This window comes from Leguminivora glycinivorella, chromosome 8 (genome assembly GCF_023078275.1).
Source record: "Leguminivora glycinivorella isolate SPB_JAAS2020 chromosome 8, LegGlyc_1.1, whole genome shotgun sequence".
NCBI classification, from domain to species: Eukaryota; Metazoa; Arthropoda; class Insecta; order Lepidoptera; family Tortricidae; genus Leguminivora; species Leguminivora glycinivorella.
The window spans coordinates 3,817,807-3,836,149 of record NC_062978.1 but is presented as its reverse complement, the minus strand read 5'-3'; the positions used below and the strand labels follow the sequence as shown (position 1 = coordinate 3,836,149).

General features: G+C 38.4%; 1 protein-coding gene across 1 annotated transcript in view; it reads left to right on the top strand.

The window, feature by feature from the left end:
• LOC125228619 (teneurin-a) overlaps positions 1 to 18,343 on the top strand; it is a 98,900-nt gene that overhangs the window by 13,082 nt on the left and 67,475 nt on the right. Inside the window, 1 exon segment of the mRNA XM_048133268.1 lies at positions 16,393 to 16,452. Coding sequence (XP_047989225.1) covers positions 16,393 to 16,452 — 60 coding nt within the window.

Here is an 18,343-nt window from a genome sequence, read left to right as displayed (position 1 = left end):
GACGTGATTTTTAGATGGAGATAATATAAGGGATGGAGAGTGACATAGGCAACTTTATGTCTCAAAAGCTAGTATGTTAATAATAAATCATTATTTTTCCACGTATCCGCCATACGTTCCGTAGCTCCGGGCGCAGTTACCGCCATCTGTGACACCCCAATCGCTATCCAGCTTAATTTCGACAGATCTGCTCGTAGGGTGGATCCCAACTATTAATGCAACATGTTTACATAATGTTCATATCGTTACGTGAAGCCAGAAAATAAGAATACTTGCTCATTGTGGTTTTTTACGACGGTCAGATGGTGCTGCTCATAATAGGTACTAATAAGAATGTTTTTTAAGACAACGACATATTCCTTAGTTGTATACTCGTACCTACCTGAATAGGTAATAGAACCAAAAGTCCAACAGTTTTATTATTCTTACATTAATTTTCACAAGAATTAAAGGACGGAAATTTTACTTTTAAAATATAAATCTGACGCACCTCCAACCCTGGCGTTTCGGATGTCCATGGGCGGCAGTGATCGTTTACCGTCAGGCGACCTGTCTACTCCTATGGTATAAAAAAATAATTCGTGGTGTTACCATACCTCATCTGATTATATTGAGGATAAACACAGTAATACATAGAAGACCGGCCGTTAACGCATAAAAACACTATAATTACCTGATGATCGAAATGAAACCTACAACAAACATTAAAGCGAGCATGGACATGGTAGAATGATAATCGATATAAACGGAAATTCATTTTAACACGGTTGAAGTAGATACGGAATGTAATTTTCTTTACAATGTGTTAACAAGGCTAGAATACGAAGGCAGCGATGTGAGGGTTAAGTGCACGCAACAATGGCGCCCAGATAGCATCGCGCCCCCCTCGCTGCGTTCACTTCACCCACACTTCGCCAGGTAATGTCCAAAAGTTTAGCCCTCCCTAAAAGACATGGATTAAGTATCTTCTAAGAAAATAAATTAATTTGTGCGTTTTAAGTAGACAATAACTATTTAAATTGGAAACCGAAAAAATGTCATATATGTACAAGGAAAACAGAGGTGAGATGTCAGATGGCGCTGCAAGCCTTCTGAAAATTGTCGTATATATATACTTAGGAATTTCGACCCGAGTGGTCTATGCATATGTCCAGTAAACGGAAGACGCTGGTTTGATTCCAACTTGGATAGGCACTGGGGCCCGTTTCTCGAAAGGTACAAGCCTTGTATTACAAGTGTGTTTCCATGACAACCCATACGATTTGACAGTTCGCGCACTTGTAATACAAGGCTTGTACCTTTCGAGAAACGGGCCCCAGGAGGCGTTAGTATATGACGTTTACTAAGAATAGTAATACATTTAAAACGCCACAGCAGAGTCTATCATACTGCGGCTTATACCCTTTCTTTACTACGGCATCTCTATCGAAGTTCTTCATAATTACCAACCGTATCAACTAGGGCTGCCAATACCGGGATCCCGCCTTTTTAGGGCAAAATTCAATACCGGTATTTAATTTCGAAATACCGGGATCCCGGTATTTTTAGTAACTACTCATCAAAAACGTCAAAATTCTGCACCATGACGGTCGCAGCGGTCGCTACACGCGTAAATTTTGCTGCAAATGCAAATGCAAATGTAACAAACGAGATTTTTAATAAAATTTGTTTTTTTAGGCAAATTACTTGGTCTCTATATTTTCCCAAAAAATACCTGGATCCCGGTATTGAAATCGCCAATCCCGATATTAATACCGGTATTGGATAAGGTCCGGTAATTGGAAGACCTAGTATTAACTGATGCCGACCATAAGCTCTCAATAGTTGCAAAAACCGGTATTAATTCGCAGAACAAAAACGGTAGCCAACATCAAAGGATAGAGAATAATTATGAACTTGTACAAGTTGTAATCTTGCAGTCCCTTTGTCCGGGGTCCCGACAACTTTTCAATCTCAATCGTGAGCCTCTCAGACAGGTACCTATTATTCTATTGTTTTGTTTGTTGTTTAATCCCGCGGTCATGCTCGCCAGTCGGCACTCTCCGCTGAAAAGACCTCTCCTTTAATACTATACCACAGACTACATTAATACAAAATTTATACTAGTAAACTAATATTAAGACTGAGAGAAAATACCAGTTTTATGTTCGTTCCAAGTTTTTTGATTATAAAATAGCGGCTTTGGTTCAAACATACAAGCTACTTGTCATTTTGCAAAATTTATTACTAGTAAAGTACCTAATATTAAGGTACACTAAGAGAAAATACAACCAGTTTTCATGTTCGTTCAACAAGCTTTTTGGTTAAAATAGCGCCTTTTGGTTCAAACAACAAAAAACAACCTGACACATATTGTTTTAAACATACGTTTGGCTGATTCAAACGGATAAACCGCAACAAGTCGAACTTGTTAAATTCACAATGCAAATTTCTCTCAGGGTAGGTTTATTTTTGCTTTGGTGTTGCCTAGCAGAAATTTTCACCAGCCGCCACTGCCACATATACAGAAAATGAAGTGTTTACAAATAGCGGGCGGTAAAGGTAACCAGACATGTGTAGAATTTTACTGAAAAAATACCACGATTTGAGCAGCGTAATCGAGTAGCAACTTACAGTATTACATTGTACTAGCTGTTTCCCGCGGCTTCGCTCGCGTTAAATTTGAAAATTGCGGAATGCTCCATACAAACTTCCACCCCCCATTTTAGGGAAGTGGGGGTTAGAAAAAAAAACAAGTAGCCTATTTCACTCTCCATCCCCTTAAATTTTCCTTAAAAAATCACGTATATTCGTCGCTCCGTTTTGCCCTGAAAGATGGACAAACAGGCACAACACTTTCCCATTTATAATATGTATTAAGTATGGATTAGTACGGATAATAGTCCTAAAACTTAAATAATATGTATAAATATTCCAAAATTACACGAGTTCTGGGTGTGAACATTGACCCAACTGGATCAAGCGATTGCGTTCCCATATTAAATTACTGTAGGTGAATATAATTATGTGTGGTGACTTTGAGTTTGCTTTAATGCTTCGTCTAGTAGTTAAAGTGGTCTGTGTTCTATATAGATTACACTCTCGCAAAACAACGGCTTATTATACTTCTGCGCTAAAATATTCAGAACAAAGCACGTAATTATAATTAACTTTATGTAAATTAAGCAGCGAACGTAATTAATTAAAGGTCTTAAATAACATGAATTTAATATTCATGGGTTTTGTGGAACCGTAGAATAAATAATGTAAAACTAATAAGTGGATGGACATGTTAAGGTTAAAGAGAACGGGTCGTGTAAAATCGCCTTTTCATACAAACAGTCCTCGTTCTTCTCCCTGGATATTTTACATTATTACAAAAGTTTTGACACTATTATGTATTTCGACTACAACTAAGCCCTTGCGCCTGATTCATTTTAATATATTTCATTATTTCATTATTATAGTATACTATAATAATGAAATATATTTACATAACCGTTTACACGCTTTTCACTTCTCATTCTTAGAATAGTCCAATTCGAATTAAAATCTGTGCAGTTACAGTATGCACGACCAGTATGGCGCAGTCGGTAGTGACCCTGCCTGTTACGCCGCGGTCCCGGGTTCGAATCCCGGTAAGGGCATTTATTTGTGTGATGAGCACAGATATTTTTTCCTGAGTCATGGATGTTTTCTATGTATATAAGTACAATTTATATATTATATATATCGTTGTCTGAGTACCCGCAACACAAGCCTTCTTGAGCTTATCGCGGGCCTCAGTCAATCTGTGTAAAAATGTCCTATAATATTTATTTATTTATGCAGTACAGTTAATCACTCGAAATTTCGATAGAGGATAATGAGGATAACGTTTGCATGGAGAATCGGCCGTCCCCTTTTCTTATAAATAACATTTTACATATTGCTAAATTAACATGGCATAGTAAAGATCCGTTAATGAATGTAAACTAAATGAAATAGACTTTTAATCCTTAATTGCCGTAAATATTAAAATGAGGAGTAAATGCGTGATACGTCTACAGAGACACGTTCGGCGCAGGAGTTCGTTCGGTAAATATTTGAGCGTGTGGAGCCAGCAAGTTCGGAAGTAAAATCATTTCCATACAGTACCTAGCCAACCACACAGTCGCTTACGCTTCATAGCTCTCTCTATCACTCTCTTGGGTACGTAGCCTAAAGCAATAACGCTCATGATAATATCGCTTCTGATGGAATCGATGGAATACAATATACATGTTATCTTTCGACTGAAGTTGGCCCTGACCATAATTGTATAGACTTAGAGACTTACCCCCTTATTCATAAACGTACTCTAAAGTTATCAAGCCGATAAAGCTCGTTTGTCCTTTTCTATCACACTAATACGTCGGAAAGGGACAAACGAACTTTATGACGGAGTGTTATATGTTTGACGTGTCTGTCTGTGTGTGTCATCGTAGCTCCGGAACGGATGAACCGATTTTGATTTAGTTTTTTTGTTTGAAAGCTGAGTTAGTCGGGAGTGTTCTTAGCCATGTTTCATGAAAATTTTTCAAAATTTTAATTTTTTGGTTAGGTTATAGTTGCGGGTTAAGATATTTTTTGCATGCCCGATGATGGTGAAATATGTGCTATTTAAGTATAATTTGAATTTTAGATGTCATAGGCTAGTGTTCTCTTTGCCTCTCACTCGACAACAAAATCTGTATTTGTAAACATGTCATACATTATTTTATAATATTATTTATTAAATATTTCACTCTCTTCCCAGCTGCGTTTGTCCTTCTACTCTGATAACAAACATTAGGTTATGGTAACCAGGCCAGTGAAGGGAATGCTAATGGCAGCGATGGCTGCTTATTTACACGTTACCGTGGTAATGATAAGGCCAGTTCCCGAGGCGAAAAGAAGAATGCCTCAAGTACATCAAAACACGTTAATGCCTCGTCAAGTACGAACAAGTCATGGTGTTGGAAGTGTCGTTCGAAAGGTCACGTCAAGAAGGACTGTCCTCAATCGGACCGTAACGGCGCGACGTCGACTTCTATGGTGTTGTCTGCACTTAACACTGACAGTTCGTGGATTATTGACTCTGGAGCGACGGATAACATGTCAGGACGCCAAGAGTGGTTCAAAGCTCTTGATGAGCCGCCGACTAAGGAGGTGTGTGTTGCTAACGGCAAGAAGTTACTGGTGAACGGGAAAGGTGACGTACATTTTTCGGTTAATTCTTGTGGACAAACTATTGATACAACTTTGAAAAATATTTACATTATTACAAAAGTTTTGACACTATTATGTATTTCGACTACAACTAAGCCCTTGCGCCTGATTCATTTTAATATATTTCATTATTATAGTATACTATAATAATGAAATATATTTACATAACCGTTTACACGCTTTTCACTTCTCATTCTTAGAATAGTCCAATTCGAATTAAAATCTGTGCAGTTACAGTATGCACGACCAGTATTGACGACCGGTATGGCGCAGTCGGTAGTGACCCTGCCTGTTACGCCGCGGTCCCGGGTTCGAATCCCGGTAAGGGCATTTATTTGTGTGATGAGCACAGATATTTGTTCCTGAGTCATGGATGTTTTCTATGTATATAAGTATTTATATATTATATATATCGTTGTCTGAGTACCCGCAACACAAGCCTTCTTGAGCTTATCGCGGACCTCAGTCAATCTGTGTAAAAATGTCCTATAATATTTATTTATTTATGCAGTACAGTTAATCACTCGAAATTTCGATAGAGGATAATGAGGATAACGTTTGCATGGAGAATCGGCCGTCCCCTTTTCTTATAAATAACATTTTACATATTGCTAAATTAACATGGCATAGTAAAGATCCGTTAATGAATGTAAACTAAATGAAATAGACTTTTAATCCTTAATTGCCGTAAATATTAAAATGAGGAGTAAATGCGTGATACGTCTACAGAGACACGTTCGGCGCAGGAGTTCGTTCGGTAAATATTTGAGCGTGTGGAGCCAGCAAGTTCGGAAGTAAAATCATTTCCATACAGTACCTAGCCAACCACACAGTCGCTTACGCTTCATAGCTCTCTCTATCACTCTATTGGGTACGTAGCCAAAAGCAATAACGCTCATGATAATATCGCTTCTGATGGAATCGATGGAATACAATATACATGTTATCTTTCGACTGAAGTTGGCCCTGACCATAATTGTATAGACTTGACGGAGTGTTATATGTTTGACGTGACTGTCTGTGTGTGTGTCATCGTAGCTCCGGAACGGATGAACCGATTTTGATTTAGTTTTTTTTGTTTGAAAGCTGAGTTAGTCGGGAGTGTTCTTATTAGCCATGTTTCATGAAAATCAGTCCACTATGTCGGGGGATTTTTCAAAATTTTAATATTTTGGTTAGGTTTTGTGGGTTAAGATATTTTTTGCATGCCCGATGATGGTGAAAATGTCTTATTTATAATTGTCTGAACAATTTCTGTACCATATTTCAAGCAAAATAATTTTTTTTTTCATTCCATTTCATTTCGTAGCTATCTATCTCTATCGCTCTTCCCTATTGGCGCGACAGAGACATACTGCATTTCTGTCGGCGACTAGGGTTGACGATTGTCAGCTCGGCTAGGCCCGGCAGAACACACAAACTCCAAGACAAACCTGCAACTTAGTTAATAGCGTTTAGGCGATCGCTCCGAACGCAAACCTCCGTTCCCTTCATACGGGTCTAGTTTGTATCAACATCCTTTGAAAGTTCCACAGTCTGATAACGGGTTGAATTGAAGCGGTATGAAATAGACTAGTTTGTTTGAAATAAAGGCGAAATTTTACATACTTTCCGAATTTTGGTGTAAGTATATAGTATTGCAAGCTGACGTCCAAAAGTAACATCTCTTAACGTAGAAATGGCGATTTTATAGAGCCATTCTTACAAAAATTTACTAAGTTCCAGCAAGCTCAAGAATTGTGGGTGCTTAGACAACGATAAATTTAATGTAGGTACAAAAGACATAGGTAGCAACTGTAACACAGGAATAAATAGCTGTGCTTATGTGCATCACACAATTCACATAGATACATACATGTCTTTACCGGGATTCAAACATAGGAGCATAAACTTCACAGGCAGAGTCACCGGACGCGGACCCTTTAGCACAACTTGCCTTCAAGCGCTACTTCAAGTATGGAATCGCGCGCGACAAGGCAAGTTGTGCTGGAGGAGCTGGTCAGACCAGTCGTCGTTGTATTTATTTATCATCATTTTAAATTGGAGTTCCTAATTTCTTACCGTTTTCCAGGAATTTGAATTTAAAACTCGTATCACGTCAGTACTTAATTCCGAGTTGGTGGGAGCGATGAACGCCGGAGGCTCGCACACGCCAGTATTTAGTTAGCTGGCACAAACAGTGATATTTGCTATAAGTTGCCAGCTGGGAGAATATTGGCAGAACCCTCTCCTGTGTGCGTAGCCCAATGCACAAACGCTCACGATAATATCTTTTTCGTGGCTATCTATCTCTATCGCTCTTGCGTATTGGCGTGACAGAGCCAGCCTACCTTTCTGCGGCGTTTCGATTTCGTTTCGCGTCGCAGAAATGCCATTTTGGCATGTTATTACAGAGATTGCTGAGCGGTGCGGGAGCGGCGGGAGGGATCTTTGATAAGTAGATATGGATTAGGACTAAAACTGTTTGTAGCTTAGCTTAAAGATGTAATACAAGTATGTAAAATCGAAGTAAACTATAGGTTTCGAATGTATATGGGTATTTTATAATACAATACAATATAATACTCTTTATGGCTCACCAATATAACAAAATGACATTAAAAAACCGGCCAAGTGCGAGTCGGACTCGCCCACCGAGGGTTCCGTACCTACAAAACTATTAGGTACTTTTAAGTTACTCACATAAGTCTAAAGACTGGGCTAGGCTAGAAGTATAGGTTCTCTAATGAGCATAATTGTGTTTAGCGCCATCTCTCGACGAATTCGCGAACTAATTAGCACAGCTTGCGTGAGGTCTTTTATAATATTAACCAAATTCAACATTTTTTATTTTATTTTAAAGTAGGTGTTTTATGTAAAATTTCGTAGCTATAAATTTTAACACCTTTATTCATAAACGTAGACTAAAGTTATCCAGCCGATAAAGTTCGTTTATCCCTTTCTATCACACCAATACGTCGGAAAGGGACAACCGAACTTTATCGGCTTGATAACTTAGTGTACGTTTATGAATAACGGGGTGAGTATTACCGTACTGTAAAAATGTAATGTATAGTTGTATACGGATTAATGAATTTAATATAGATAGGTAATTATTGATATGTGGCAAAACGAAGGAAATTGTTTACACCTTCGCAAGTATCTAATGATATTTTTTTAATTTACCATGTTACTTCACGTACCTACTTAGGTACTTATTTTAAAAACTCTGAAAATGTCTATTGAGTTTCTGTCGCAGACCACCATGTGGCTTCTGCATATTCTGCGCTGTGATAGAGTTGCTATAGTAGGTATGTATACCTATATTGTATAATAGGCAATAAGAGGCAAAAAACATATTGTGCTAAAATATTTAAAATACCTACAGTCATTTCCGAAACGTCTGAATTCATGTCAATACTTTCTTTTATCAGTATTACACGGAGTAGGTAAACGTTTCGTGGCAGCGGCAGCGCACACTGCAGAGAGCGCACGCGGACACCGGCGCGGCGCCACAGAATATATAATAGCACAAGTAAAGAAGGCCCACTGCTTTGATGTTTCCGAAATGTCGCCTTTTTAAATACCTACAACATTCTTACAAAGAAACGAGCCGCACGTGCGCGGCGTCCGGTGATAGGGTTACCAATGGATCCAAACGAATTAATACTCACATTAAATGTTATATTATTATATTTAAGTCTTGAGTACTTTCTAGGTATATACGCTGTATATATATATTTTTGTTCAAGGTTCCAACATCACAAGCCTTATTGAACTTTTCCGTGGGACTTAATCAGTAGTAGATCTGTATAAGAATATCTTTTGGTATTTATTTTATTCAATATGTCTATTTAATTAAGTATTATTAGCCATTCCACCCGCGGACATCGCTTAAAAAACCTCGCGACGTAAAGTAACAATAGAAAGTGCGAACGTGCATTCCGTGAGAATGTACGCCACCCCTGAGTAGGCCGCGAACTCGCGGCCACAGCTCGCGGCCGCCAGGATATACTTGTAGCGCGGCGATAGGATAGCGGAGTGAGCCGCCCCTGGCGGCGCCAGCGGGCGCGTCTGTGTGCGTGAGCTAGGTATGCATACAACTACAACTGCTGTAGGCACCGCCCCCCCCCTCAGCGCGTCCTCTGCGGCGCGGCGATAATCACCTAAATCACCTAGCCCTAAGGCCCTGGTTTCTCTGGCCCGTCACACGCGCCCGGCGACGTTTGGAATGTTTGGATGTGATGTGAGCCGCATGTGCCGCTGTGCCACACGCTGTCGGTCGCGGGTGCGTGGGTTTTCTGACCCTTGGTCACCCGTCGTCGGCGACGGAACTCAGAAGCTCTGGTAGACTGATTTTTGAACTGTTGTGTTGTGCTCTGATCAAAATGAATGCAAAAATACTTACATTGTAATTCTTAGAGGAAGAAGATTATACGCGACTTAATCCGTTTCCATATAAATATTGATATTACCCAAAAAAAGAGACAGCCAAACGATATTTTTGTATGAAACCGGCAAAAAGAAAGTGAAATTTTTAACTTGGTACTCAAACACTTTCATTGTAGTAAAGAAAAATTTACATCATATATTCGATTAAGTACAGTGAAACCTGGTTAAGTGGGACCTGGATAAGTGAGAAACCTCTTTAGCTGGGACCCAAGGTGCGGTCCCGACACTTTCGCACCGATTTACCTCTGTTAGTGAGACAAAACAGACCTCTATAACTACTGAGATTAGCCTTTTCGATTTTTTTGTCACATTTCCCTCTATTAGTGAGACAGAGTGTGTATTTTACCTCTATTACTGAGACTATATTTGAAATGTTTATTCACTTAATTGTTTGTTAAGAATTTTATAGAAATTTACCTCTGTATCTGAGATACAGTCAATCTATGACCTCTGTAACTTGGACTTTAATCATCTCATCAATTTAAAAATCTATTTCCATATTTTTAATAATTCTCAGCCCATTTGTAAATTACGCGATTGATTCTTTGTGTTTCGGTGAGTTAAGGGTTTTCTAGGTTATTTTAAGTAATTAAAACTAAAATTTCGCTTTGTAACATAAAAATTATAAAAAAATATAACTTTCATAATATAAAATTTCTATGACACAATGACATTAAAAGTCTTATATTTTATTTAAAGACAAGGCTTATTTACCTTTTCTTTTAGTATGCAACTAATAATAACTATATGAAAAACACCTTATCACCTCTATAACTGACACATCCCCCTATTCTGGCCTCTATTAGTGATACCCTCTGTAAGTGAGACTGTATTATACCTATCTAACTGAGACCCTGAATAAGTGGAATACCTCTTTAAGTGAGATAAATTTTGTCGTCCCTTGAAGTCTCACTTATCCAGGTTTCACTGTATATCGAAAACAGTTCACAGAAGTACAATTCATCCATTGAATTACTATGTACTAAGTTACTAACATACTAGAAATTACACCCCAAACAAAGTCTGTGCTCCGGCCGGCAGCGCGCGGCGCATGCGTGGGGAGGTACCGTGTCATAGAGTAAGTGCGTTTTCACATTATCCGATCCGATATCGGATGTCGGACTGATATCCCATACATTACAGGAACCATCTTGGATTTTTTCAATTGAAATCCTTCCGACATCCGATATCGGATCGGATAATGTGAAAACGGCCTAAGACTTGACCAATGACCACCTAGACGCGACACTCTTAGTGTAGACCTTTTTTTATACTTTTTGTAAAATACTAACCCCCTTATTCATAAACGCACACTAAAGTTATCAAGCCGATAAAGTTCGTTTGTCCCTTTTCGGCGTATTGGTGTGATAGAAAGGGACAAACGAACTTTATTGGCTTGATAACTTTAGTGAACGTTTATGAATAAGGGGGTAAGCAGTTTAATTTTAGCACTATCATACATTGTGCTATGTTTAAGTTCTACTAAGTGAAACAAAAATACATTATTGATTTTTTTCATATACCTACTTTAATTGCGCTTGAAGAAAATCATAGGTTATTATTGTATGAAAATATCGATTACAACTCGTGTTAGAACTGTGTAGTATTCATAAGTATAACGTGAAATAAATTTAACATTTCTCTTTTATATATTACAAACAGAATATAATCACAATTACTATACTTCATTACCTACATGTCAAGTCTGTGCGATTATGATGCGATTAATCTATGATTTCGTTCAACAAAATGGCAGCGATAGCTTCGCGTTTGAGGAGCGCGTCCCTTCATTGAAATAATTACTTAAATAAAGATCGATTAACATAGCGTGTATACTAACCGATGAAATGTGACACGTCAGTTTTATTCGATTTTCTCGTATGGCTTAAACAGCATCTTGTTGCGCAGGAAGGCATTTTTACATTTTATTTGTGTGCAGGCAGAATCATAAGTCCAATGGACTTATGTTTGTAGCGCAAACGTTTTGCTCGCAGTGTCCTCTCTAGTATTACCTCAATGAGTTCATCATTATCTTTAGTGAAGTCAGTCATTTTCCATATCAAGACGCCACCCGCCGTCCGTTGCTATTGTGCAAAACGAATACAGACCGTCGCGTGCGGCGTGTGACCTTCGCCCGTCGAACCACCCGCCACCGGGGACGTTTCAAAGAAACCACCCTCAAACATTTCCGAACAAAACATTCGAACGTCGTCAGTCGCGGACCCGCGTAAAAAACCACAACACGTTCTATGAACATTGGTCAAGTGCGAGTCGGTTTTCGACTTTTCCATACAAAGAACTCATGAGCGCCTGAACGACTGTGATGGCAAAGTTAACTTTTCGCACTTTCAAGACTTTACGTATATATCTCGGAAACGATAAGAGATAGAGCAAAATGGACTTCAGATTTGGGCTGTCGTTGCCACAAATTCTATGTTTTCGTCAACAGAGACCTTTTTTTGGACCGATTTGAACAAAATTTTGCTCAGTCCACTTACAAACGGTCTTAAGCGCCTCCTTTTTAGTAGGAACTTAAGTCATTTTGGCAAATGAAAAAAAAATTGAACAATTTCTAAAAAGAAAAAGACATAAATGAATTTTTTTCTACCTGTCCATCACGCTTACAAAATTTTAAGACGTTTAGTAACTGCTTGCAGCGTCAGTGAGTGAAAATCTTAATTTGAGTTTTTTCTCGTAAGTCCGACTTACGCTTGACTGTAGATTTCTAATAGGTTTTCCTGTAATCTACAGGTAGAGGGCTATCTCGTGTATTTTTTTGAAAATTTTACGCTAAGTAGTTTCGGAGATAAGGGGGGGGAATGGTCATTTTTTGTCTATTTTCTTAAATTACTTCTAAAGTACCAAAATTAAAAATTAAAAAAAAATATATTTCAAATGCTCATAAAATGCTCTTTCATTTGATATATAACATAATATAGTTTTAATAACTTTGATTTTTAATTTTCAAGTTTACCCCCCAAAAGTGACCCCTATGATTAAATTTCATTTAATTAAATTACATGTCCGTCTTTGGGCCACAGGTTTACATATGTGTACCAAATTTCAAGTAAATCGGTCCAGTAGTTTCGGAGAAATCGGCTGTAACAGAGGGACAGACAGACACACGAGTGATCCTATAAGGGTTCCGTTTCTCCTCTTTGAGGTACGGAACCCTAAAAATAAGCATATAACTTTAATTAACGATAACGATCTCTTCCAGACAACCTAGTCTCCACACAAGACACAAAAAACAACTGATTTGAGTAGGTGATGCAGTGAGTGATAGAAAACGTCAAATAATATTAATACTAATAAACATACATAAATAGGAAATAAAATAAACCTAAATATACCATACATGTATAAATACTACAACAACACAGCTACGAGTACATAATAGATCAAAAACAAAGCGGCCAATAGCGATAAAGGAAAATGAAACAGGACCATCAATAAATACCTAAGTAGATAAAAACTTCCATCCGCGGAAAGAGTAACATGAGTCACGATTTTATGGCATGCTCCATTTATTCACAATGCAAGTTCAAGCGACAATCTATTCTAAATAAGTGTTACTTTCCAGATATATGCATAGATCCTTTCATTTGCAGCCGTAGTGCCCGTAGTTCAAATAAACCCTCAATGAAGCCGTGACTCACGTTACTTTTACGTGGATTCACCCTTAAGGTGTCAGAAATCTTGATGAGAATTATTTGGAGAAACATGATACAACTATTTGTGTAGATATCTCATCTACAATTACACAAAATTGTATTTACTCATGTTTCATCACTTTTCTTGCTTAGATATACAGGCTTCTAGCAAATGTTTACCTATAGCTAATTTGATACTAAATGACTAAACCATTTGTTTAGATAGCTGTCTACCTATCCGATTACTTTTTTAAAGAGCTCAAAGTCTGGAAAATTTTAATCTTAAAGTTTAATTATTTTCTAATCCAAACTCAACCCTTCGTCGTAAAACTTTGGGCCGTCTTTGAAGTTTAACAAAGTCATTATTATTGAGGATAGTGATCGATTGTTGTGCGGCCCGGAGAATTTTATTAATAGGTCGTATAATTAGAGGAAACACCCCATCGAGTAGATATCGTATGGCCGCGTGCGCAACGCAAGTGACGTGGGGCGCGGAGCGACGCTCTTTGAACAGTTTGAACCAATCAGATCTTCGCCCGCTGCAGGAAGTTCAATTATCTTCCTTTAACTTCAATGTATAATCTCAATACAATTGTTTCATTAAGAACAACTACTGCACTCGAGTTCGATAAGTGAGATCAAACGCACCAATTAACTTGACGTCAAAGTCTCTTTGATAGATGCTCTATACATATTGCACAAGAGCTTAGCCGTGATCCTGGATATCGTTTACTCTGTTGCAACTACTTATACATGCGCATCAATATTTGAATCTCAAACGGTTAATTCCACGGTTCAATTAAGTGGAAAACGGACGTCCAGTTATCCATGGTAGTGAGATTCATTTTCTTCTCTAGATATTTAGACACAATAGACAGTAGACACATAATAAGTTAACCAGTGTAATTCGACTGATCAAGTAACAGCTAAATCACATTTTAGGATTTAAAGTATAAACAAATACAATGATTAAAAGATCTGAGTTATATTTGGGATATCCATCAATCGACCCACAACAAAGCTTATTAACAATGTATGATATTTTATTTGGGACAAAGGATAATCCCAGGAACGTCCACAGTGATTCCACTGTCACAAAGTTGGGCATAAACCTTTCACGCTGACTTGTATCGACAGGCGATATTGCCGAGTCGACAAAGTCGTATGTGGAGTTCTAACTCTCATCGCAAACGACCATTCGCCGTAGCCCTGTCCAAATCGTTCCCGAGCTCTCGCACGCACACATTCACGGACCTAATCTCCTGTCACCGACTATCCCTAATATAATCTTCTAACGTTTGTAAACAAACTACTTTTCGTTTGAATAATATTCTCTTTGAGGTGAGGCCTCTGAATACAATGGCGAGGCGGTAATAGTTTCCGTTTTGAATAAGAGATGTCCATTGTCTCCGCACAATATTGATTGAGTTTGTCTATTATGATTACCAAGCATGTAGTGACGAAATTGTGTACGGAAGTTCGGAGCCGAGTCATTTTATGTTATTGCGATGAAAAGGGTTATTTGTTCTGAATAATAATGGTACCTACTCCCATTTTAGTTCGAAGCGATCCTATATTGATTTTTCGTGTTTGAAAGTTCATTCACTGAGAGTATTATTCAAATGTCAAATCTTGATGAAAATCTTATTTCAGAAAATAGTCTCTCATCATGCTCGTGACAGGTTCGAAACTGGTCCAGTGACAGTGACATCGTGTGTATTGAGCAAATCAGCGTCGCTATGGACTATTTTGGAGCGGGGCGCTCTGCCACGACAATTGAAAAGAATCGTCTGCGCCCAAACTTGTAATGTTTGTACGCTCTTTTGTGTATCCGGGGCAGCGTTCGACGGTTCACCGGACGCTTATCGGATCAGGGTATTTTAGCCTAACCCATTTGAAAATAAACAAACTGCCATCAAAATAAATACAAACCTCGCTTTGACACTGTCTCCTATAAATAACTGTAATGAATGGGCGGCTGGCATTCCCGCAGTAATATGTAATGTCGACGTTTCCTCGCGTGGATTTATTCCCTCCTTATTTGAATATTTTATAATTCAGAAGGACAGCCTGCCTCATTCCCCGGCAATAAAAAGCCTTGTTAAATAGGCGACGGCGTAGTACACGACAAAATTTAACGGTGCTCAGAAACGCGGGCTATTTCGTGGACAAAGTGGACGTGAACTTAACTACATTCTCGTTGTTGAACTAGAAAAGTATCGTTTTGGTTACATGCACACCTTCCGTACGGCACAAGAAAGCCGGCTTGATTTATAACAGTTGTTGCCAACTACAAATACAAGTTTCCATTCAGGAGAACGTTGGTAGGTTAAATCATGACTATACTGACCTCATTTCACATACCAGCATGAGCATGACTAACTTACTCATAAAAACATTTTTGGATGACTGGAACTACATGTGCCTATACTAAACTTACACGCAGTAATTTATTATAACATTTTAAATAGAAATGTTATACTCGCGGTCGGAAAGTGGTCGTACATCAGTTAAATAAGTACTTGAACACTAAAGTGAGGTTTCCCGAGATCGCTTGCCTCGACTAGGGTGTCCAGACGGGCGAGGCGAGAGCTGGCCAAACAGCGGACCACACAGGGTGGCTCCATTTGTCCCGACTCTCATATTCCGAGATAACAAACGCGCACACCGCTCTCCGCTGTACTTATCTAAACACTTAACTCGCGCCATACACAAACAAAGAACGCCCTAACTTACTTTTTACCACGAAAGGCCCTTTCCTACCCTTTAGAAGTCCACGGTGCTGCATGCTTCGCGTGACGAGTGCCTTTGTTTTATGCCCGGAAATTCATGCATTTTGCCGCAATGTGCAGTTTAAAGAAGACACACATGTTACAAAAGGAATGTCTTTCGGTAAAATTTACTGCTTCGAATGAAAGGAGCCGTTTCATAAGCTTGCCCTATTTAACCTAACCCCGCTTTTCTTGAATAAACATCAAAAACCGAGCAACACATTAACGGCTTTCATAACTTGAGCATAAAAAACCTTTTAAGACAAGACAAGTACAGAAAAAAAGGTCTCGACGAAATGTTTCTAATAACAGTTTTGGTGTTGTCCAAGGTACACGTCATCGGGCGTGACTAACGAATGGCTCGCCCTACAGACCCTAAATTCTGAGTCGTAAGTATCAGTGACGGCCGCTATCTACGAAGGCTGCCGAACATTACCATAACTCTAACCGAATCGTGGACGTAATTAGAGGAACCAATAACACCCGACACCCATTAATCCCTTCTGATTCAGTGAGGTCGTCGCCCGCGCACTTCAAACATTACTGCGACCCGTGAGATCCCGAAACTAGACTGAGGTACCGACTAGTCGCCGACTATCCGGCCATTTTTGTAGTCGGCAATTATTCGGCAAAAAAGGCCGATCGGCACATGATAAGTCATAGGACATAGAGTACAAAAGTAAATTAACGGATCATTTATGGTTGTATTATGTACGTATTCGTTAATTATTCCTTTGTTAGTCAAAATAAATGATCTGTAATCATCACAGAAATAAATGCCCTATCTAAGACTATCGGTTTCATAGGCACGATCACTTTCTGTTTTGAGCTAAAAATGGAAAATGTATAGGTATTAATATTCTCATAGGCCTTTGAACCTGAAAACATATGAAAAGCGCGAAAGAACCAAAAAATTCATTAAAAATTTCTGGTGAATTTAGTCAAAAATTACGTTCTGGCCGACTAGTCGGCAGACTAATCGGCCACCCAAGCGCCGACTAGTCGGTAGTCGGCCTAGTCGGCCAAATCACTAGTCGGTACATCCCTAAAACACTTCCACGTGACCGTGTGTGAAGTATTGGTGGTTGATTTACCAACTCGCCGTTGGTTTGCTCGCTCCTATAAAATTTAATACGAGTCAGCGTGGGCGATTCGGAATGAAGATCGTTGGAAAAACAAGTTAATTTCTCAATTTAAAATTGACTGTATACCGTTAATGTCGTTTCGGTGATGTTCTTAAATTACGATTAGGTAGGTGTGTTAATAGCTGGTATATGAACTGGTAAACTAAATAATTTCTTGGCATACTTGCCTAGTCAAATCAACTTTACACTTTTGTGTTAAATAATTATACCTAGTCGAATAAAATGCTTACAGTCAGTATGGTACACTTTATCTATATAAAGCTGACTATAACTACCTACTTTTAGATATTACAAGTTACTTGCCATTCCTCACATAAACAACTAATTAAACAAAGGTCAAACATTATCATCTTGTTGCATTGATAAGAAACCTCTCCAATTATCAACGCGTTACTAAGCTTGTTATTTTGATGTTATCATTGTACTTATTTTCTTTATGAGAATACCCGTTTAATTATAAAAGCTGTTAAACTTAATTGAAACAAACCTACATAATTGTGTTCATGAAATGTTCATTTATTATGTAAATTGCGTCGGCGTTATAATTGAGACCATCAAGAATTTACCTTTAAACTATAAAGCTCTCAAGCTTGGTTACCATTTTATTTATTGTCTTAGAAAACATCAAAAGTTTAATGACAATCTATCGGCACAGTACCCATATCTATACCTATTTATTAATTTATATTCCGCAAAATACTCCCTTCATTAAAGATCGTTTTGGCTAGCTACTTTCCCAAGCTAAAGCATCTATCATCAATATATATATGTATTTTCGCCGTTATATTAACCTAAACAAAAACTACAGCGTTTCAAGCTCATAGAATTTCACACAAACATTGTAGCACCAGCAAAAACTTCCCCACATCAACCTGTTTGACTTCTCACAGTAGCTAAATGCCAGATGATACGTTGCGGCCAACGTTCCACTCATTGCTTGTGTAAATATTCAATGGCCATGTATGACCTGCTTTGCAATTCAATCGGTGCTAGAAAGAGTATGACCCATTACCCTCCCTCATTATTTCGAGGGGATGGCCAGGCGTGCAATCAGCGAGAGGGTAGAACCGCTTCCTTACTCTCTCTCACAGTCACTAGAATTTTTATCGTTTATAAAATGGAAATCTACAGAAAT